Source organism: Conger conger, chromosome 11, assembly GCF_963514075.1.
Source record: "Conger conger chromosome 11, fConCon1.1, whole genome shotgun sequence".
NCBI lineage: Eukaryota > Metazoa > Chordata > Actinopteri > Anguilliformes > Congridae > Conger > Conger conger.
In genome coordinates, this window is record NC_083770.1 from 48,795,594 (window position 1) to 48,819,313 (window position 23,720).

The window sequence follows — 23,720 nt, forward strand, 5'->3', positions numbered from 1 at the left end:
TCAGTACCCCGCTGAGGAGATGATAATAGTGGGGGTGTGGGAGCATTGTTGCCTGTAGTGCACGGAGCCATGCTGTCTGTGGCCACTTCAGCCTGGAGGAGGGGTGCATCAGCAGTTGGTTGTGGAGGTGAGAGTGAGGGGGAGGGGGCATGTGGTGAGCAGGAGAGAGTAGCAGAGCAGTCAAAACGGTTGTAGAAATGGTTGAGTTTGTTTGCTCTATCCAAATCCCCATCCACTGTACTGTTCCTCCTTCTGCAGCCTGTGATGGTTTTCATGCCATCTCAGACTTCCTTCATGCTGTTCTCCTGTAGCTTCTGTTCCACCTTCTTTCTGTATTACAGTAGACATCTCTAGACAGTAGATCTTCTAAATCTCTAGAGTTTGCAAAGAATGGTGCAAAAAAACCCCCAAAAAAACAGTGAGCAGCAGTTCTGCAGACAGAAACGCTGTGTTAATGAGAGACGTCAGAGGATAATGGCCAGACTGGGTAAAGCTGACAGGAAGGGGACAGTAACGCAAATAACCACACATTGCAACAATGGTATGCAGAAGAGCATCTCTGAATACTGTAATGCTTCTTCTGTCTGGTACCGTAATGGCGGAGCTCAAGCAGAGTGGGGGAGCAAATACTGGGTATTCACAAAGCATTTATTTACTATATCCCCACATCGACCATACGAGCCAGGTCTCACGGCTTCTATTCTACATTTACATATATGAATAGTGTCCACACGTCAAAACATCACCGTTAGAAATCATAACAATAAAAGAGGAATATAGAATGTGTAATAGCTGTCCTCTTTGTCGGTAGGCGAACTCTCAACTCTCCGACTTTCGCGCCAAGCGCCGGGCAGTGACGTTGCTTACGCACACGCAACCCAAACATCAACTCTTAAAGAGACTTGATTTCTTGACCGTTACAATACACAACGCATCATAGCTCTAAGTGGGTCGGGGGCTACAGCAGTAGAATAAATAAAAAACTCAAATAAATGCTCGGCGAGTGTAAATGTATATATTAAATTAATTGTGATAACGTAAAATATTCAGTAGGTGGCGGTAATGTACAAATCTTAGCTTTACAACCGCCATTAAACAACACAGAAGAAGAAGACGACGAAGAAGAAGGCTGCTGTGTACATCATAACTCTGCGACATTCCATTCAGGTCCTGCCATGGTGAAGCAAATACTAGGCTAAATTTACTTTTTATTTACAAAACAATATCGTTTTAATGATATCCCAGTAACTTTGCTCACAACAGAGCTTTGCCTTTTCTTGCTAGACATTTTTGGAAACTCATCTTATTCTTTACGAGCCAATCTGTATATTCACCAAGTAAGTTAACGTAACAGCTGCTACTTTTGTCTATTTTGGCGAGCTATCTAATCGGTTACTACCTAGCTAGTTGTACACTGATGTATTTGCTTGTTAGCTGACATAAGGTCGAACGGCGCACTTAATTTCAGACGATCTCTTAGGATTTTAGAAAGTTGCCAGTATGTATTTGATGCTTTTCACCATAACTAACGTAAGCTCTAGCTAACGGTAGCCAGCTAGCGGGTTATCTTACTTTGAACAAACAACAATGAAACAAAACTCGTGGTGGTGGTGAACAGGTGAAGGCTAACCGTGAAGTCAGGCGCAGCTCGAATCAATATTAGTTCAACACCGTTTTAGCCTTATTCTGTAATAATTTGTTGAGATTGCTAATGAGCTACCTAGATGAAAACGAAGAGGTTAGATTTTTTCGTCCAGCACCCATTAGGCAAATCCGACACTGAGTTAAGGGGAGACGACCTGGGAGCTCGTTGTCTGACGAGTTCATCTTGGATGATGGTACGTGAAACTATATATACAGTGAGCACCATAACTCATTGGACAGTGACACATTTTTTACTATTTTGGTTCTGTAATGAGGATGAAGTTCTGTCTGTCAGCTTTAATTTGAGGGTATTTTCATACATATTGGATGTACCGTTTATAAATGATAGCACATGTAATGTACATGGTCCCTTCATTTAAAGGTACTACAAGTATTTGTTGAATTGGCTTTAGAGATGTGTTTCGCTAGGCAGGTGTATTCATTTGTGTTGTTAGTGAATGCAGAAAAGAGCTGTCGATGTGTAGTCTTGATTCTAGACTTTGCGATTGCAAAGAGCAAATTAAGCTGGCTGTCAAAAGGCTCAGAAGTAAACATTGCAAAAACTCTGGGCATGCCCAAGTCAACAGTTTGGTTCATTATTAGCAAGAAAAACAACTAGTGAACTGAATTATGTAAAAAAAAACCAAAAAAAAAAAACCCGGTAGACCCAGGCAGACTCCTGTAGTGGATGACTGGAGAATACTCACTATGGTGAAGAAAACCTCCCTGACAATGGCCCAACATACTTTCCTGGGTGCAGGTGTAGATGTGTCAAAGTGTACCATGTGTAGAGGACTACACCAGCAGGTCTACAGAGACACTACAAGATGCTGATAAGACTGAAGAACAGAAAGGCGCGATTAGTTTGCTAAAAAGCACACAGTCTTGTGGACAGATGAGACAAAGATTAACACGTGCCAGAGTGATAGAAAGAGGAAAGTGTGGAGAGAAAAAAAAGGAAAAGCCCATGATCTAAAGCATAGCACCTCATCTGTGAAACATGGTTGTTATGGCTTGGGCCAGTATGGCTGCCAGTAGAACGGACTCGCTTTTCATGATGTGACTGCAGACAAAAATAGAACAATGAATCTGAAGTCTGCATAAATATTTTATCTGCTCCGATAAAACCAAATATAAAACCATATTGGCACTTCATTATGCAACAAGACAATGACCCAAAACATACTGCTAGAGGGACAAAGGGGTTTTTTGATGACCGAGTCAATCACTGGATCTGAATCCAAATTAGCATGCATTTTATATGCTGAAAGGAGACTGAAAGAAAAAAGTAATCGAAACACGCAGATACTCAAGACGGCTGCAGTACAGGCCTGGCAGAGCATCACCAGCGAAGACACCCAGCGTGTAGTGATGTCTGTGCGTCGCAGACTTCAAGCTGTGCATGCAACCACATATAAAAAAGGTTTACTCTATTCTACATTATGTTAAACTGCCCAATATTTTTGATGGCCAAAAATAGGGGGGGGGGGGGGGGGGGGAGACTATGTACAAAGATTTTCTATCATTTCTAAATCGTTCATCTGATATGGGTGAAAAGACACTCAACTTAAAGATGACCGTCTGTAGTTCAACCTCATTGTCATTTTCTCCTTTCAAACTCAGTGCTAGAGTACAGGACCAAAACAGATAACATATAATAAAACTTGTCACTGTCCAATGAATAATGGTACTGACTGTAACTTATGTATAAAATGTTTTGTATGTTATATGAATTATTACTAAATATATTAATTTGTATATTAATGCCATTCTTTATTTAGGTTAGGTGTCCTGCAGTTTTAGCTTCATCTAAATAAATAAATTCAGCTAGTTATATTTTTCTTTGGTCGACCAATACCACTTTCGGCAGCCACTGGTTCTTCCCAAGAGGTTTCACATGTAGGCTTGCACGAGTTCTAGCCCTGCTTTCATTTGCTCAGCGTGACGGTGTTTGGCCAATTCGGCTGTAATTCTGTACGGTAAACTCTGATATCACTCCGTCGCCTGCAGTTTACTTCAACTGTCAAGGAAAATGACCACACAGGGAAGCATTTTCACTTTACTGTGATCCATTGCAGAGCAGAGCTGGTCCTCGCTGCAGTGACCTGACCGGACATCGGGGTTGTTGCCAAAGAAGCCCGTCGCACAGCCAGGCTCAGTGTCCGCCTCAGCGGGAGGAAACCCGAAGGTCGTCATGGTGCAGGAGGAGGAGTCTTCTGATGCTCCCAGCTCTGTTCAAAAAGTCTGCCCAGACGAGCAATACGGTATGTGTGTGTGCCTTCTGCAGCTGTTTATGAGTGAACCCTTCTATGGGTCTGTGAGCCTGTAACATTGTGAGCTACACGGTATGTGTATGTACCTTCTGCAGCTGTATGGTATGTGTATGTACCTTCTATACCTCTTTATATGAGTGAACCCGTCTATGGGTCTGTGAGCCTGTAACATTGTGAGCTATACGGTATGTGTATGTACCTTCTACAGCTGTATGGTATGTGTATGTACCTTCTACACCTCTTTATATGAGTGAACCCGTCTATGGGACTGTGATGGGCACTCACATACTCAGTGAAACTGTCCCCTTTGCTCTGCCTGTCCATGCACTGATACACGCCCTGGCGTTGGAACATTGTTTAACAGTAAATAATCTGTCAGAATCCACACTGTGGCGTGAGCGATCGTCTCCTGTTGCCATCGTTTCAGAGCCTTCCCAGCAGGTGCTCTCCGTTCTGGTGAGACACACGTACAAGGCTGACCCGGAGAACTCGGGAGAAGTCATCGTGCAAAACCAGCTAGCCGACCGGCTTCGTTATGTCAATACTCCTTGCAAAAATGGTAATATGATTTAGACGCCATGCATTTTTTAATGTGCCGGTGGTAATGGTTATATTTGTTTTTAAATATACAGAATCTTACATATCTGTTAAGATTCTAACCTGTTCAGCAAATTTAAATGTCTTAAAAAGATAATATTCTTGGTATACAGATATTAATAAGCATTATCACATAGCTGTTGTGAACCTCACTCACTGTATTTTGCCTTTGTTCTGCAGGACAGTACGAGTGCCCTTACTGTGGAAAGCTCTTTGTGAAGAGAACCTGCTTCAGGCAGCATTTGCAGTATCCGTGTGAAGGTCTGTATCCCTGCGTCTGCATGAGGCTGTTCAGTGTGCTTAGAAACACACACACAGACAGACTCTGTGACTCCATGCACCTAAAGTGCTTTAACTTTTAAAATATGTATTATTATACCACAGCGTTGAAATATAACAGACTACCTCGGGCCTGTCGGGTAATTATTTCCTCATAACTGACTTGTTCTTAGGGTATTATCCACTTATTGAACATATTTTAAACACTTATTCTTCATCGTAGGCGTCATCCGTGCGTATTAGAATGATCTGTTTTATTTTATCCGTTTCCTCTGCAGGGCAGTACAAGTGTTCGTTCTGTGGGAAGAAGTACAACTTAAAATCCTGCTACGAGAAGCATCTGAAGTTCCTGTGTGTAGGTCTGTATCAGTGTGCCAGGCTGCATATAATAAACAACACGGATAATCGTCTATGTTTCATGTTCATACATATCGAAAAACTATATACTCTTTATTTCAATGCATTTACTTGAATTTAGTTGATCAGAATTTAATTAAAGGAACTAAATTGTGTCATTCCATCACTTCTTGTTTCACTAGAGTATAGAAAGGAGGTAACAAGCATGCACAGTCCCTTTTGTGAACCACCAGCATGGGAAAAAGCTAAAGAACTGTCAATTCAGCAGACACAGATGGTAATTCACCATCACAAGTCGGGTAATGGGTACAAAACCATACATAAAGGGTTAAACGTACCACTCAGCACTTGTAATTGCACTAATGAAAAGGTGTGAAACGTATGGAATGATTGGAAACTTAGAAAGAGGGTGCAGGGGCATATTATCCCAACAGACAGTAAGGAGGGAGGCCATAAGTAACCCAAGGATTGCTGTTTGAGAATTGCAAAAAGATTAGCAAAAAGCAAGCCATTTTGCTGCTTAGAAAAGAGGGGATAGCGTTGGTGATAGCTTGTACGACAACTTGGAATGTCCTGAAAAAGAAAGAAACTGCTGGTGGTCTGAGCAACAGACATCGAAACGGGTCATTGGGGGTTAGGTGTTGTCGTGTCTAGGAAACGACAGAGTCCAAATCTTCAATTTGTCGAAAAACATCTTCGCGAGGGAAAAGACGACACCAGGCAGCAAGATCTTCAGGAAAATCAGACTTTATTAGCACACGTGCATAAAGCCGGATCAGCTCTCCAGAACTGAACCCCGACTGGCATTTGTACACCCATTTTATACACAGTTACTCCACCTACAACTCCTCCTCGAACCTCATTCTGGCAAATCATCCACACTTTTCTTATCGTAACTCCTCCCAACGCTCCTCCCACAACGTCAGTGTCTTGCTCAGGGATACTTTGACGCACCCAGTGTGGGATCGAACCGGCAACCCTCCGACTGCCAGACAACTGCTCTTACCGCCGAAAAATGCTAAATTTAAAAGGTTATGTCTGCTTGGAGCGCATTCACTTTGGTTTCTTTGAAGCACAGTATCTCAAAACCACCCAGACGGCAGATAGAACCTTATAATCCCAGGGTCACACCATGTTGAGCCTTCAGTAATCTGCCTCTCGTGTTTTTGCAGTGATTAAGAAGGCACAGCCGAAGCGCACCTGGAAAGGTAGGCATCCTCTCTCCAGTGAGTCCTTTCTGCTCCTCCTAACTGCTCCTCCTAACTGCTCCTCCTAACTGCTCCTCCTAACTGCTCCTCCTTTCTGCTCCTCTGGTTCAAAATGCGGTTCGCGTGAGCTTCTGCATTCTGCCCCAGCGTAGGCCTGCTCAGTGCTGTCCTCAGTGTGCCACGTCGTCACTAAAGGCCCGGACACACCAAACCTACGGTCGGCCGTCGGACGTCGGTGGCGCCCTGTCGGCCGAGTCTTTCCGGTGTGTCCGGCGTGTTTTGGAGGTCTCCGACGCCGATTCCCCTGGAGCCGTCAATGAGAGAGAGCTCTCTGATTGGCTGTCCAGCTAGCGAATCAGTGCACGAGAAGAGAAACGGAAGCGACGAAAGCAAGCCATTCCAAAGTTACTATCACTACCAGACATAATTTTCGATTAGTATTACTAAATAGCGAGAGAACAAGGAAATTGCTGCAAACTGTTTCTTGTGAGCGAGACAATGACTGCTTCTAGGTCTAACGCAATGCAAACGCATTCCCCGGTCTTCCGGTTTCCATTTTTTGAAAGACAAATACAGACTACCGCCACCTGCTGGTATGGAGAGTTATTACCTCTCACGCAGGCGCAGAACGTACGTGCAACTCGGCCGTCGGCGGACCGTCGTTGCGGTGTGTTCGGCACAGCCAACATTAACGACGCGTATCGACGCGAGGCGATCTTTGTCGGCGCTCCGCGGCCGACCGTCGGTTTGGTGTGTCCGGGCCTTAACACTGTGACTGTACGCTGCCGTTATTTTTTTTTCCTTGCTGCAAGTAATATTTTTCATGATTTTTGGCTGAAATGTCTCGTTCTGTGGGTTCTCATGCACAGATGTCCCCTTGTTGCCCCGACTACGGATCCGGAAGCCAGCCAACCTGGAGGTGGATAATGGTGCGTTTGTTTGTCTCTCTCATTCTGTTGTCATGTAATTTGCCGTCTCAGCTGCTAAGCCTGATAATAACGCAAAATGGAGGTGAGGATTATAGGTGGGGTAGATGGTTGCTGCCTGCGAACAAAAGCCAGCACACCCTGCGGCTCTCCAGGACCACGAGTGAGGAACACTGGGTTAGGGTTAGGGTTAGGGTTCACCAGCTCACCCTGTGGCTCTCCAGGACCAGGAGTGAGGAACACTGGGTAAGGGTTAGGGTTCCCCAGCTCAGACCAGGAGTGAGGAACACTAGTCTACAGGCGGTACAGGGATGGGACCGGCTGCCTCAAACCCTGCAGGGGTGGCAAGCATGTCCTGAATCCCTGCTTGGTTCATCCCTGATTTCTGAGAATATCCAGCTGGACAAATCAACGGGAGGCAGGTCCATATTGTGCTGAATTATAAACAATTACATAGAGGGAAATCTTATAATCAAATGAATCACCTGATATCCATGCGCAGACTTTGAGGATAGTGGAGCAAAAAGCTGTAGACTGCCCGGAAAAAGTATTTCTAAACGTGTTTTCTTTCCTTGCTGCAAGTAATATTTTTTTATGATTTTGGGTCAAAATATGATACTGCTGGTCTTCTGTCAGAGGCTAAAATTCACAGAATCGCCCATTTGTTAGTATGTCTCACACAATTTGGTAATTCTGCCTGCGACTGCAACTGAAAATGATTTAAGAATAGGCATTTCTGTCTCATGTACTATCATTGTGCTTTTAGACTTTATTGTAAAATTGATAGATCATTGATAGATTTGTCAGGGTTCAAATGTAAAAATGTTCTCATCTAACTTCGTGGCAGGCCTTGGTGGTTTCCAGGTGATTCAGTGACGAGACTAATTCTGCAGATTGTGTCTCTTCTCATGCATAGATATCCCCGTGTCGCCCCGACTACGGATGAGGAAACTAGCCATCCTGGGGAACCCGGGGAAAGGTGCGTTTGTTTGCTTTCCTCATTCTGTTGTCAGTCTCAGCTGCTAAACCTCTTCTGTTTGGAGAGATAAATGCAAAATGGAGGTGAGGAATATGGGTGGGGTAGGTTTCTGCCTAAGAACAAAAGCCAGCACACTCTGTGGCTCTCCAGGACCAGGCATGAGGGGCACGGGGTTAGGGTTAGGGGTCCCCAGCACACCCTGCGGCCCTCCAGGACCAGGAGTGAGGGGCACTGGGTTAGGGTTAGGGGTCCCCAGCACACCCTGCGGCCCTCCAGGACCAGGAGTGAGGGGCACTGGGTTAGGGGTCCCCGGGACACCATGGCTTGAATCCCAGCTTGGTTCCTCTTGGCCTCATCTCGGTATGATTTCTAGTCAAGGACGACCCCAGCGAGGAGGAGTCCGAAGACAGCGACTCCAACATCGGGGAGACGGAGGCCAGCGGGTCGTGGGACGTTGAGGAGAAAGCGGGCGACGACAGTCAGGAACCGGACCTTCTGGACCCAGGTTCTCACTCTTCAGCACATTTCTGTCAGGCAGAAGTGATAAACATCGTCTTTAGTGCTATAGTGACCTATAGCACTGTGCAAAAGTCTTAGGTTTTAATTTCAATTTTTTAATATAAATTTGGTCTTTGATGTTTATTTTTATCTGCATATGTTTGTCTGTGGAAAAGAGCAAATTTGAGATTCCCAAGTTTGAATTTTTCTCCATTACCTGGAGAGTTAAACGAAGGTTCTCCTATATGTTTGAAACAAACTACCAGCTCATTTTCTGATGAAACTTCAGGACAGTGTATCCAAGAACATTGATGCAGTTTAAAAAATGAAAGGTAACTCTGTAACATTGAATTTTTTGGGGGGAAAATTCATTCTTGCCAATAAATCACAAAATGTCTTCTTTTCTACTGACATACTATATCAGTTGACACAGTGCTGAAAAAGTAAACCTCATCGACCAAGTGTATATTAAATCTAGAGTGCCTAAGACTTTTTGCACAGTACTGTGCATTACCCATAGTTCATTGTGACATTTGTCCTTGTCTCCATAGTGATATTGTGGTGATTTAATGGCGTTTCCCCGTCCCCTCTGCAGGTCCGTTCACGTGCGACTGTGGAAAGCTGTACCAGTCCAAGATCTGGTACGAGAGGCACCTGAGGAAGGGGTGCGGCCGGCACAAAGAAGGGGTCTCCAGCTCCAGGCCGGCTCCCCCGGCGGTCCGTCTGTCCCAGAGAGTGAAGCGCGAGGCCAGGGAGCCCGCTCCGCACAAGGGCCCTGGCGGCGGCCATCTTACCCCCAGCCCCGCCCGCCGTCCGCACACACTCCCCCCCGAGCCCGCTGCCGGTGAGACCACTAATAATAATAATAATAATAATAATAATAATAATTTGTTGTTTAGCTGAATTTTAAGTGACTTACAGTTGATTAGACTAAGCAGGGGACAATCTCCCTGGATCAATGCGGGGTTAAGGGCCTCGCTCAAGGGCCCAACGGCTGTACGGATGTTATTGTTGTGGCTACACCAGGACTTGAACGCCCAACCTTCCTGGTCCCATTTATGCCGCTTAGCCGTGAGGCTGCTGGCTGCCCCTAAAGAGGACCTGCCTTGGATACCTCAGGAGGTGGCTTTAGGGCGTTTGGCTGTTCCCTGGCTTCATGCGTTGCCCCTGTCTTCAGCCTCCGCAGGGCCCAGCCTGGATCCTGCCGCACTGGTCCAGTGGTGGGGGGTGGAGAGCATTCCCACAGGTGCGAGGGCGAGGGGGGGGCGCCCGAGTCACAGCTCATGTCACGTCTTCGATTAAAAACCCTCCTGCTCCATCGTCGCCTCGCTGACGGTGCTTGTTTCTCCTCTGGTTTTGGGAGCAGATCAGCTGGTGTACTGCTGCAGCGTGCCCTACTGTGGTGAGAGCTTCATGGACGAGGGGGCCCTTCGGGAGCACCAGCTACACCACGCCGGCCAGGGTAAGGGGGGCGAACGGGGTCAACCGCTAACTGCCGTAATTATCCTTGTGTTGGAGCCACGACCCGGTCCGTGCGCCTGTGTTGAGCCTGAACCCCTCCGTTCTCGCAGAACCGGAGAACGCAGGAGACAAGGAGAACAGGAGGTGGGTGTGGGTGCACGAGGACCAGGCCGTGTGCGGAGCTTCAGGCAGCAGTCCTTCCGCAGAGAGTCAGGAGCCCCACACCGGTGAGCGGGAGGCGTTCTCCATCTTCCTGCTTTTATGTCCTGAGTTTGGGATCAGGCTGCGTGCGTGAGGGTGAAACGAACCTGATACTGTGTACTGTTACAAGTTTTTTTAAATTTTTAATTTTATTTTTTTCTTCCTTTTTTCCTCCTGTAGATTATTTGTCGATGATCCAGATCAGCAACGTAAAGTCACTGGTCACATCTCAAGGTGAGTTCCTGCCAATGGCAGGTAAACCAGGACTGCTGATGGTTAAAGCAGCAGATTCTCAACCTGCTTTGGGACTTATGGGTAAAACATGACTCGCCATGGTCAGCTCTATTATGACGACGTTGTCACCTTCACGTTGGTGACTGCTAACTGTCACGTATTACTTTGCAATGAAGAGGTGTGTTGCGCGACATTAAGATCACGTGGCAGACACTTTTATCCTGAGCGACATACAGTAGAGAATGAGCCTTATTCTCAGGAACGCAGAAATGCGCTATCGCCATGACGACCCAGAGGCCCATGAATAAACCAGCAGCATGAACACGGCACTCCTCTTCCTCCTCTGCAGAGGAAGTGCCCCCATCCGCAGGGGACTGGCCACAACCGGAGGGCGGTGACCCCTCTTCGGCATTCGGAGACAAAGGCGTCGCTCCCCGTGCTGGTAAATGTGACCCTGAGAACTGGAGCAGAAAAGCATTGTGCACACACACACCGCCCTCTACTGGTGGGACTGACTCATGCCTGAATTTGCCATTCCATTTTCCTATTGTTTTTTTTTTTATTACCCACAGACAAACTAAGGTGGCGGTGTTGGGTCCTGAAGTGCATACGAAACCGCACGTCGACACAGAAATGGCTGAACTCAGGTGAGCCTTGTGTGGCCGTTTGTGAAGGCAGGGGCAGATTGAGCTTGTGGGCGGTTTAATCTGCTGGAGTCATGAAATCCTGCTTTCATTCCTCAAGTATCTGCTGCTCCGGCTTGGTATTGTTACCTCTTTTAAGCATCAATAATTGGTGTGATGATAATGCTCATGATAAGGGGTCACTGGGTGTGGGGGGCGGGGGGGACCGCTCCAATTTGATAAAACCTTGTGTGAACATGTAAAAAGAACATCAGCACCACTTGGTGTGTAACTTTGAAACGCTTTTTGGTCATTTTCCGTCCCGACTTTGGCATTGCATAACTTTTGAGTAAATCATCAACTGTTTTCAGAAAGTATTCAGACACCTTCCCTTTTTGCACACTTTATTGTGTTCCAGATGTAATTTTAAATGGATAATTAAAGTGACGTAGTGTTTTTGTCTCAGGGGGAAGGTGCGTGGTGTGCTTTAGAGTGATGTAGTGTGTTCGCTTCATCTCTCAGGGGGAAGAGTGATGTAGCGCCTTTGCCTTGTCTCTCAGGGGGAAGAGTGATGTAGCGCCTTTGCCTTGTCTCTCAGGGGGAAGAGTGATGTAGCACCTTTGCTTTGTCTCTCAGGGGGAAGAGTGATGTAGCGCCTTTGCTTTGTCTCTCAGGGGGAAGGCGGGCGCTCTGTCTGCTGTGCGGCCGGTGGTTCGGTCGGAGCAAGGCTCTGGATCAGCACGTGGCGTCGGCCCACTGCCGGAGCTCCCGGTACCGCTGCGGCAGCTGCAACATGAGCTTCAGGGCCCGGACGGACCTGTGCAGACACGTGCTGCAGGCGCACTGCGGTGAGTGTGCGTGGGGTGCTCTCTCTGGCTCTGTGCATGTGCTTGTGAATGTGCGTGCATGTGTGCGTGCGTGTGTGTATCCTGACTCCTCTCTACTGACTGCACTGTGTGTGTGAATGTGAATGTGCATGTGAATGCGTGTGCGTGTGTCCTGACTCCTCTCTCCTCACTGAGCTCTGGCTCTATGTGTGTGAACGTGCCTGTGTATGTGCGTGCGTGCGTGCGTGCGTTCGCGTGTGTGTCCTGACTCCTCTCTCCTCACTGTGCTCTGGCTGTGTGTGTGTGTGTGAACGTGCATGTGAATGTGTGCGTGTCCTGACTCCTCTCTCCTCACTGCGCTCTGGCTCGTGTGTGTGTGTGTGTGTGTGTGTGTGTGTGTGTGTGTGTGTGTGTGTGTGTGTGTGTGTGTGTGTGTGTGTGTGTGTGTGTGTGTGTGTGTGTGTAAACGTGCGTGCGTGCATGTGTGTGTGTGTGTGTCCTGACTCCTCTCTCCTCACTGCGCTCTGGCTCTGTGTGTGTGTGTGTGTGTATGTGTGTGTGTGTGTGTGTGTAAACGTGCGTGCGTGCGCGTGTGTGTGTCCTGACTCCTCTCTCCTCACTGCGCTCTGGCTCTGTGTGTGTGTGTGAACGTGCGTGCGTGCGTGCGTGCGTGTGTGTGTGTGTGTGTGTGTGTGTGTGTGTGTGTGTGAACATGCGTGCACGTGTGTGTCCTGACTCCTCTCTCCTCACTGCTCTCTGGCTGTGCAGATCTGAAGAAGCTGAAGTGTTGTGCGTGCAGACGGAGATATCGAGCAGCACATCATCTGCAGCGTCACGTCCTCAAACAGCACTCCAGCTGTAAGCAGCCTCTCACCCCCTCTACACACACACTCACGCTACAATGATGCAGATGGAGACAAATACATATTATAATAAATACATGATTTTTGCGGGTAAATCCATCGATTCCCTGCAGGTCCCAGCAAACCGCACCAGTATTCTGCGGCAACATGTTCATTGTTTTTGTCAGAGTTTTAGCCGTTTGCTGTGTTTCACTTGCCTATCGAAACGCCAAAGTGTGCCAGCTGTGATTTGTGTTACTCAGTATGGAACAAAAATCTTTACATTAATGGCGTTTGGCAGGCACTCTCATCCAGTTGATTAGACTAAGCAGGAGACAATCCTCCCCTGGTGCAATGCAGGGTTAAGGGCCTTGCTCAAGGTACAGATCTTATTTTGGCTACACCGGGGATCGAACCAGTGACCTTGCGGGTCCCAGTCATGCACCTTAACCACTACGCTACAGGCAACCCTGTTAGATATGAGAAGCTCAAAAGCTGTGTGTGGGGCCTTTAATGTGTTGGAGTTTACCGGTTTGCATCGTGGTTGGGAGCTTTAGGTTTTTGTGTGGACGTTCAGTTTGAGACATGCGTGTTCTCCTTTCCCGCAGGGCGTTGACGGCAGGGACCGGGCCTCGCGTGTCGCACGCTGGAGTTCCTCACCTGCAGCGGCTGTCATCAGTGAACCCCTGCTCCTCTTCTCCTCTGTTAATGTGCAAGGTGCTCCAGGGAGCGGCCGCTGCCCCCTCAAGACAACACTGACTCTCTGAATGCCTGTTCCATTTCCTGTAGTGTTTTTACATTTGAAAGATCACCATAGATATTTTCTGTGCGAGTGAGTGAGTGAGTGAGTGAGTGAGTGAGTGAGTGAGTGAGTGAGTGAGTGAGTGAGTGAGTGAGTGAGTGAGTGAGTGAGTGAGTGAGTGAGTGAGTGAGTGAGTGAGTGAGTGAGTGAGTGAGTGAGTGAGTGAGTGAGTGAGTGAGTGAGTGAGTGAGTGAGTGAGTGAGTGAGTGAGTGAGTGAGTGAGTGAGTGAGTGAGTGAGTGAGTGAGTGAGTGAGTGAGTGAGTGAGTGGGCATTGGCCCCTTTATGGTGAACAAGTGCTGGATTTTTGTTTTGTTTTTGGTTTTCTATAAATGACGTTTTTTAAATAAATACACAATGACCACTTTAGTAGGTATTTATTATTTTAAACCAACCTGTTTTTTGATGTATTGGTCTTCTGCTGCATAAGTTTCAACGTCTTGTGTGTTCAGAGATGCTGTTCATTGACTGTTGTAACATGTTGGTTGAGTTGCTATCACAGTCCTGTCGGCTTTGACCAGTCTGGCCCTTCTCCACTGACCTCTCTATTAACGACGCATTTTTGCCCAAGAACTGTCATTCTCTGGAGATTTTTCATTTTTATTGCACCATTCTCTGTTGTCCGTTAAAAATACATGTAAGTTTGATCAATTTTATTGTTATCTTTTTGTTAAGTGAAGCCAAGGGACCTTGGTTGTTCTTATGATCATTCCATCTCAAATCAGACAACAAGATTTCAGGAGCTATTTCAATTCAGCAGTCCATGTTATGTTCAAAATGGCCACTACATTTGGGGGCAATTGCTCATATGACAGTATCTCAGGCAAATATCTTTTTCATTGTGGTAGATTTCCACATAGCTCTCATGAATTCCAAAATATCAAATATAATAAACATGGCGAAAATGTAGGATTTCTCAGTGGAGAAAACCCCTCATTGGTATACACTCACTGAGCACTTTATTAGGAATGACTGTACACTGTACACATGCATAAAACTATGTGATTATCTAATCAGCCAATCATGTGGCAGCATTGGAATGCATGCGGTCATGTAGATATGAGTCAGGAGCTTCAGTTAATGTTCACATCAACCAACAGAATGGGGGAAAAAAATGTGATCTCTGATTTCGACCGTGGCATGATTGTTGGTGCCAGACGGGCTGGTTTCATTTCTATAACTGCTGATCTCCTGGGATTTTCTCTAGAGTTTACTCAGAATGGTGTGAAAAACAAAAAACATCCAGGGAGCAGCAGTTCTGCAGACAGAAACACGTTGTTATTGACAGAGGTCAGAGGAGAAGGGCCAGACTGGTCGAAGGTGACAGTAACACAAATAACGACACGTTACAACAGTGGTATGCAGAAGAGTATCTCTGAACATGTAAGGCATCTAATCTCTAAGTGGATAGGTTACAGCAGCAGAATTAAGAAGTCTTAATTAGTAAAAAAAAAAAAAAAAAGAATTTGTCTAATGAATACCTAATAAAGTGCTCACTGAGGTTATGTATTTCGGTTTCTTTCTGTAATATTGTAATGGCAGTATTTCCTCATTCTTGTTTTCCGTACAACAAACATTTCAATGACTCATTTGTGGCATTTATAATTCTTCCATTTCAATGGTTGATGCCAAATACAGCTACATGATTGGCTACTTGTCCTCTGAGGGAATGAAATGCTAAATGCATTGCACTCTGTGGGCAAGTGAAAGTACTAAAATACAATTAAAAAATATAATGTTTTTTTATCAATTTACATCTGAGTAACTTATATTTTAAGATTTTTGCTGATACCTAGGACCCGTACGGACCTGCAGGAAGTATAGTGAGGCGAAAGACCCTGATATATCAAAACTTGACAGTATATTGGTTTTAATACACTGCTGTGAAATATATTTATCATATTTCCAAAATCCACTTATTAAATCCACAGTATTTTTCCCTGCATTCAGTTTATGGGAGCGGGGATGATTGTAATGTGATTATATGTTTTTATAACTGTTCATGTTTCAGCTTCATGAAAGAAAGCATTTGCAAAGAAACACAAAGCTTTGTTCTTCTGCATCACGTTATTTTTGTGAATGTTTACAATTAGAAAATATTTGGGGTTGTTTACCAGTGAATCCTCAGTTTAAGCAGAATAGTGTTGCGTTATGTTAAGCAAACTGTACCAGAATTAAACCTGCTGTGACCACATTTCCCTGCCTTCAGTATTATTGGTTATTAAATGATCATTGAATCTCCGGTATCACTCTTTCATGTCATTACAATACATTGCATTTTTAGCAGACGCTTTTATCCACAGCGAGGTACAAATGGGATGTGTGAGTCCCATTTGTGCATCTCAAGGTCATACAGCAAACCACTGCGTCTGCTAGGTACAATCTATATCTGATTGGTTGTAAGGCCATGAACATATGTCCAGTGCAAAGTCTGTAATTATCATACCAGGACATCTACAACTGAGGAACTACAGCACTTTTTTCAAAAAAGGATTTTAGAAATTCGCCAGTCAATGCCATTTTCCAAGTATTGTGCAAATTGGTCAGTTGGAGTTCAGGAGTTATGTCCTGCCAAAGCATGCATTTTCAACCCTTCTCTCTAGCGCCACCAAGTGGCCAACAAGCCCATAATCGTGCTGTCACAGATTTATTTTCACTCATTATTTAGTTTTTTTTTGTTTGTTTTTGTTTTACTGCACTGCTTATATTGTCAATGTTTTGCTAGTGGACATGTATACTGAAATGAAAATCTTAGAAATTCATGATAACGTAGTAGTTAAAGTTTTGCCGGTCTTGACAAGGTCTATGTGAATACATAACGTGGCATAATCCTCACGGATTCTTCACACCAGTGTTTTCCAGCCTCTCTCCTCCCACAGCTGTGTGTTTAAACTCTCGCACTCTCCGGGCACGCCGAACGAGATCCTGACGTCGATGTGACGTGCCAACACTTGGCCTAAATGCTCGTTCCGGCTCTTTTAAGTTTGAAGTAACTGTCGAAACAATATGTCAGAGGTCAATGCTTCTAGTTCTTGTCACTTGAAATTCCTCTGGAAGAATCATTTTTAGTGAAAGTTGTTTCTGTGGGTGTTTTATAAAGGACGGCAGGTGTTTGACTGCCCACTAGAGGGCACAAATGCTCACAGAATCGCATTGCTTCTGTTTTGCTTCAACTGAATTCAATTCAGGGGCGGCACGGATGGTGCTGTGGGTAGCACTGTCGCCTCACAGCAAGGAGGTCCTGGGTTCGAATCCCGGTCGGCCGGGGCCTCTCTGTGCGGAGTTTGCATGTTCTCCCCGTGTTTGTGTGGGTTTCCTCCAGGTTTCCTCCCACAGTCCAAAGACATGCAGGTTAGGCTGATTGGAGAGTCTAAATTGCCCGTAGGTATGAGTATGTGAGTGAATGGTGTGTGCGCCCTGCGATGGACTGGTGACCTGTCCAGGGTGTATTCCTGCCTTTCTCCCAATGTATGCTGGGATAGGCTCCAGCACCCTGTTCAGGATAAGCGGGTTAGGATAATGAATGGATGAATTAATTAATTCAATTCAAGTGTGCATTAGGTGGTTTCTGGAAAAGTTCCCTTTCACTTACATTTCATAAGTGTGGGATATTGGTTTTTATTATTTTCTTTCATGTGCTTTTAATGAAACATGTATTAAACCTAATGCAGCTATACACTTTCTGTGTGAAGATGAATTTTCTTTCATAAAGAGTAGCTCGATACTGTTCTATATACTATACTGCTTATATATACTGAATTGTATGAATGTACTGTACCAGTTTTGTAGAATAATTTTACTGAGCTGTGTCCATTGATCAGCATACCCAATAGTAGTGCCATGTAATATTTATTTGCTTTGTGAATGACATACACATACACACAGGCATATCTATAATGATCCCTGATTAACAAAGGTGAACTGGGTAGTAAACATCAGCATGTCAGACAATATTGAAGTCCCTCAGGTGTGTAGAGTCCCTCTTGGTGGATTGGGGTGTTGGCGGTTGTATTTGGGGTTGGCTGTTTCAGCAGGTGTGTAGAGTCCCTCTGGGTGGATTGGGGTGTTGGTGGTTGTATTTTGGCTGTTTCAGCAGGTGTGCAGCTCCTGGATTTTGGTGGAAGGGGCCTCCTGACCTTGGGATGCGGGTGCTGGCTTTGAAATGGAGCTTAATGTCCTGAGAAAACAAATTTGTTGAAATTAGACACAGCAATTGATCTGCATGCTCAAACAACTAATATTTGTTTAAAGCGGGCCGGTGTTTTTCATGCCGAAAGCGAAAGCTTTGGTGGACCAGCACAGACGCGCTGGCACCCGGGCGTCAGAGTCCAGACCTAATCCTCAAAAAGAGCGTGCGGGGAAAAACTAGCAGAAGGCAAACGCGCTACGAGGAGCAGGTTTGTTTTCCCACTGCGGCGGCTTTGATGATGGCTGCGCCCTCCTGGATCTCGAATAGCGCACCGTTTCGTCACGGTGTGACCGGGGTTTGAAGATACAGTGAAGGAGCCTTTAGGGGAACACTGCGTAAATGTTGCAGTTGCCCCCTGGTGCGAAGAGGGGGAGACGTCGGGTGAAGTGTTGAAACGGTGATTCCCTGGAGCGGGTACCACTCCCGTGCCACAGAGTTTATCTGCCGTGTCATCCAGAGTGCCTTGGACTCGCGTCGATGTGGAGGCACAATAACATGTCCTTTCTGCACTCCAGTGCGTAATTTAAGTCATTGATTAGTTAAGTCTGCACACCTTGTTCTCAAGGCCCCGGATTGGCTGCGGAGTTTGAGGTTTCTGGGCTGCGGATCATTGTTGATGTGATGATGATGATTTAGTGTGTCGGCACATTCCTCTCCCCTGCCCAAGTGTGTTATCATACACACACGAATCATACAGAAATTATACACACTGGGCTCATCGCCTTTTTTTCACCTTTGTTCCTTTTCTTGCGCCTCTTTCTAGATAAGATAAGATAAGATACACTTTTATTGAACCCCATGGGTTGATTTGGCCTCTGCATTTGACCCATCCTAGTTACCTAGGAGCAGTGGGCAGCCACAGTGCAGCGCCCGGGGAGCAATGTGGGGTTAAGGGCCTTGCTCAAGGGCCCAACGGCTGTGCGGATCATTTTTATTGTGGCTCGACCGGGATTCAAACCACTGACGTTATGGCTCCCAGTCATGTACCTTAACCACTACGCTACTCCTAGCTCCACCTCTCAGGAGAGGCTAGAAAAAAGAAGACGTGAAGATGCAGTGTGTGGCAGAAACATTTTTTAAACCACATTAGTTTCTGTAGTTGGAGTGGAAGTGAGCACAGTACCCACGGTTTGTTTCCCCAGAACTGGACTCCAGTCACAGTCCGATTCCAGTGGCAGGTTCCTCTTAGGTGAGACCATTCCCTGCCCGCCTGTTACACCCGTATGGTTTGTGTTCATGGTGTTTATGCCTGATGCTGTACAGTTTTGAGCAGACGGCCACGGTTTTCGGGATCATGTGGTCTAAAATGCACTTTTCTTTTTGAAAAGATTTCTTTTGAAGCACTGTTGCCAGAAAGCTGCTTTCACAAGGCCAGAGGGTGTTTCGGACCATATCAAAATTGCAGTAATGCTGATAATTATAAGAGCTGCCTAGAGATTGATCTATACATTTATTACAGATCTTTCTAGATTCAACTTGTCAGCTTTTTAATTCTTTTTTCTTACTTAGGATAAAAACAAACTGACACAAAATGTAATTCATACGTAAATCTGATTTCGTACTGTATATCTATATACTTTTTGTTAACCACAACCATGTGTGTTTTTGGGCTGTATGTTTTCTTTGACCCTGTTCCCAGCATAAAGGCAATCGCTTAAGAACAGGGGAGCTCCACAACTAAGGTACTAAGGTCAGAAACAAGTGGACTACTTGACTAACACCCCCTTTTTATTAGGTTTGAAATAATTAATATATATACACTGAGTGACCACTTTATTAGATAGACCTATACGCCAGCTCATTAATACAAATATCTAATCAGCCAATCAACTGGCAGCAAAAGCATGCAGGCATGGTCAAGAGGTTCAGTAGTTGTTCAGAATGGAGAAGAAATGTGACTTGGACCATCCATCATATTATTGTTGATGCCAGTCAGGGTGGTTGAAGTATCACAGTACTGCTGCTCTCCTGGGAGTTTCATCCAAGAACGGTCTCCAGAGTTTACAGAGAATGTTGTGGAAAAACAAAAAAAAAAGTGGTAGCTCTGTGGGGAAAAAACTGAGAGAGGTGAGAGGAGAATGATCGGACTGGTCAAAGCTGACAGGAAGACGACAGTAACTCAAATAACCATGCGTTACAACAGTGGTATGTAGAAGAGCATCTCTGAACACACGAACGTATCAAACCTTTTTATTTGAGTGAGCTCACCGATGGGGGTCCTTCGGTGTTCAGCTGCAGCTGTTCGGCTTCCAGTGTGGTTTGTGAGTGTGGCGCAGAGGAACAAACCTCAGACCATGTCATCCTGTACTGCCCGATCTATCGGGCACCCAACGGGACGCATGGTCTGACGGTTCTGGATGACGACTCGGTGGCATGGCTGCTGGAGGTGTGTCCCGAAATATAGCCCGGGTGAACCCCCCCCCCAGGCTCGGGGGGTAAAAGGATAGCACATAAGGTGATGTAAGAAGCGTTCCTAGGCTGTGCATTCTGGTGGTGATCGTGTGGCCTGGCTTGACAGGGAGCCTGAGGCCGTGTATCTGTTGCTTGCCAGGCAAAGTGTATTGACAAGCGGAAACGCTGCTGTCTTGTCTCTATTTTGGTTTGCTTCTGGTTTTTTCCTCTTTGTCTTTGTTTTGGCCTATCCAATGAGGAACATGTGCATACATCTTACTTACTCTGGTTGTTTTTTTTTGTTTTTTTACTGCTTACTTAATTATTCTTGTCTGTCTTTTGTGCCTCTTTTGTTTGCATGGTTGACTCGTAGTAGGCTAGTCAGTATTTATTGCAGTTGATTTTCTATTTCTGCATGGTACCGACGGGTATATTTCGATGTGGTTTTGACCTTGCCCCCTGTGCTCATCATTTCCCCCTTTGGTCTTTCGCAGCAGCTGTGTGTCCAGAGGAGGCTTGGCGCCTGGTGGGGGTTCCCTGCACTGCATGTTGCTGAAGGGCACGTAGGCTGATTGTTTGCTGTGCGCTAGTCTGCCTCCTCCAGGTAAGCCTCGGCCTTGCTCCCTTATTGTCCAAACCCCCATTTCTGTGATGGCTTTTTTCCCCCAATTATTTAAAGGTACAATAGGTAAGATTTTTGTGTTAAAACATTGTTAAAAGTCCACTGTGTATCCCTTCCTATCATTGAAAAAGGCTCACTGACATGTTGACTCGCCCCTGCCTGTGTTCATAGTCGGGTTTCCAAATGTACAGTTGACGGACCGACACTCTGTATCATAACATTGTACGGCTGTACAATAATTCAAGCTCATTGGTTGAAAATTGGTTCTAATTGCCTCAGCCAATGGCGTTTCAACGTCGGCACGTTTACTGAGAATGGGGAGGGATAAACAGTGTTCTGGTTTGAAGGGGGTTGTTGTTGCTATGATTGTACCGATTGTACCTTTAAGACGATGCAATGAAAATTAATGTAAAGTATTATTATTATTATTATTATTATTATCATTATTATTATTATTATTATTATTATTATTATTATTGTCAGGATGCCTGTCTGGCTCCGCCTGAATGATAATTATGTACTGCACTTTGGTACAGTAAAGCTCTGCTCTGTGCTCTCTGTCCTCATTCACATTTCTGGAGTTCTCGAGATGTTCAAACAAGCTTCTTGTTTCTGTTTCCATTCTGTTTTTTGCAGGATTTTTGTCCTTGGTGGTTTATGAATGTTATGATGTTGTAATATTTAAATTCCTGTGCAGTCAGGCAATATCATTTTTCATTTTCAACGTCAAACTACTTAACTGGGAATGGATAAATAGAAACACATGTCCTCTCGTTCTTTCTTTCTTTTACAAACATGATTATGTGTAATGCAGCAATATTTTGTGACCTCTACCTATTGCCTAGAAGGATAAAAAAAGGGGTTTGAGAAATGACCAGCGTGATGTCATTCCCTTCATTTTCACACCAGTGCTGTGATGCACAATGTTCTGTCCAAATCACCAATCAGCACGTCATCCACACCAGTCATCAGCGCCGTGTTAATGAGGAACGGAATGTGTCAGACAACACTTTCAGGTTCATTAAAACAAGGAAATACAATTCACCCTGCAGCACGAGGACTTAGGAACAACAGAATTGTCAAGACTTAGCTTGTACAAATCAGTGCTCCTACAAAGTTATTGATTTATCGCAGGGGTTATTCAGATTTTGGGCCAACTTCTGCAAAATCCGAAAATTGAATTAGCTCAGTATAATATAATTTGTATAAGCACCAGCTATGGACAGACTGCGAGTGAATCCAAAAGATTTTACTGAGTTCAAGTAGTCAACCAGCATAGTATACAGAGATAATTTTTTGGAACAAACACCAAAAGGCAGGTAGGTCCACAAGGATCGGAATTGTGCACCCCTGGTTTAGATGTGAGGTCTGATGTACACTCACTGAGCACTTTATTAGGTATTTATTGACCTCTGCTGCCACACAATTGGCTGATTAGATAATCGCATGAGGTAGGTGTAATGAAGTTAAAAAAAGTGCTTGGTGAGTGTGTATGGATACTGTGATGGGTACAAGGAGACCCTGACATACGTTTTTAAAATTCCCCCACGCTGAACGTGAGAGGCAGTGAAGGGTCTCGCACTTATTTACAGGCTGTGATATCACATAGTTTAGTGCTGAAGGCAGGGGGGGTGGGGGGTGGAAATCATTTCCAGATGTGGCACAAGCGTTTGTTTCCATGGGAGCACATCCATCTAAACTCCCCGATCTGAAGGCGTGCGGTATTGAGACACTGTGAGCACACGAGCGTACTGTGTAACAACGCGACTGATCTGGAGACCGTCGGCGAGCTCGGGAAAGACCCCTTCGCTCAAAGTCATTAATTCCCCAAACACAGGCGTGAGTGCAGCGCTAAGTAGCCCACATACAGGCATGCCTACCAACGCTTGTAGGGAACGTCTTTGGTGTGGTTCAAGCATATACTTGTTCATTTTCTCCCTTTGCCTCCTGTTCATGGAGAGGGGATAAGAAAACGGAATAATAATACAAATAATTATTCCCAAATATAGCTGGTCCACTAGATAGCACTGGAATCGTATTCTAGCCTGCCAGCCTAAGTAGAAGGGCAGGTAAGAAAAACTATGGCAAGTTTCTGCACAGACACCTAACAATTGGGTAGATACAGTAGCAAGATGGCTGCCTGCTCAGACTATTTAGTACTTTGCTGACTACCCTACGGTACTGTGGTGCAGTTACCAGACTCTACCATCTACCTGGCTGGGATAACTATTATAGTTGGGAAGATCTCCTGATCAGATGGTTGGCCCTCTAGATAGGCTCCTCAGTTAGCCTGATGGCCTAGTCAGCACACTAATTTGGTCATTATTTTCCACAAGCTGGTTGTCGTTTTTGCTTTTGAAATTTTTGAAATGTGCACTTCTCCTAAGCTGGTGTTGTGACAGATCGACCTACCTCCTCATGATGGCCTGCCCAGTAACTCAAATTGACAGACTAGTCTAAAATATAATTTGACCAGGTCAGATTGTGATACTATGACTGCAGTGTACAATAGCCCAGTATCACTGCCATATTGCTATAACTTATCTGACATATACACTCAGTGACCACTTTATTAGGTAGACCTGTACACCAGCTTGTTATTACAAATATGCTAATTTTAGCATCAAAATATGAATGGGAATTTGCCCAATGTTATGGCTATGGCTCCATTGTGTTTCTAACCTCACCAGCCACAGCTACAATAAACTGTATCCAGTCAAACACAGAATGTATTTTCACCGAGATGAAAAGCTTCCACTTTCACTGTG

The 23,720-nt window shown here is 45.2% G+C and overlaps 1 protein-coding gene across 4 annotated transcripts; it reads left to right on the forward strand.

The window, feature by feature from the left end:
* The first annotated feature begins 1,111 nt into the window (after nt 1–1,111).
* LOC133140470 (zinc finger protein 768-like) lies at nt 1,112–15,945 on the forward strand. 4 transcript variants are annotated; one of them, XM_061260458.1, is made up of 20 exons: nt 1,112–1,337; nt 1,744–1,838; nt 3,723–3,908; nt 4,345–4,476; nt 4,695–4,775; nt 5,072–5,152; nt 6,323–6,358; nt 7,228–7,287; nt 8,201–8,263; nt 8,637–8,768; nt 9,357–9,605; nt 9,939–10,007; nt 10,128–10,223; nt 10,333–10,449; nt 10,604–10,657; nt 11,007–11,099; nt 11,230–11,304; nt 11,955–12,128; nt 12,876–12,965; nt 13,558–15,945. In XM_061260458.1, the coding sequence occupies exons 3-20, from the start codon at nt 3,839–3,841 to the stop codon at nt 13,563–13,565; spliced, it is 1,680 nt and encodes a 559-aa protein (XP_061116442.1). In that variant the 5' UTR covers nt 1,112–1,337; nt 1,744–1,838; nt 3,723–3,838; the 3' UTR covers nt 13,566–15,945. The 4 variants fall into 4 exon arrangements, with proteins under 4 accessions (XP_061116442.1, XP_061116441.1, XP_061116439.1 ...); XM_061260457.1 differs by having other exon boundaries at nt 1,758–1,838; XM_061260455.1 differs by lacking the exon at nt 1,744–1,838.
* The last annotated feature ends 7,775 nt before the right edge of the window (nt 15,946–23,720 follow it).

Bases quoted from the DNA above. Each gene is read 5' to 3' on its own strand.
- LOC133140470 (XM_061260458.1), top strand. From the start codon at position 3,839: ATGGTGCAGGAGGAGGAGTCTTCTGATGCTCCCAGCTCTGTTCAAAAA. The intron at 8,769-9,356 runs GTTCTCACTCTT...TCCCCTCTGCAG, and splicing joins ACCGGACCTTCTGGACCCAG to GTCCGTTCACGTGCGACTGT. The intron at 11,305-11,954 runs GTGAGCCTTGTG...TTTGTCTCTCAG, and splicing joins ACAGAAATGGCTGAACTCAG to GGGGAAGGCGGGCGCTCTGT.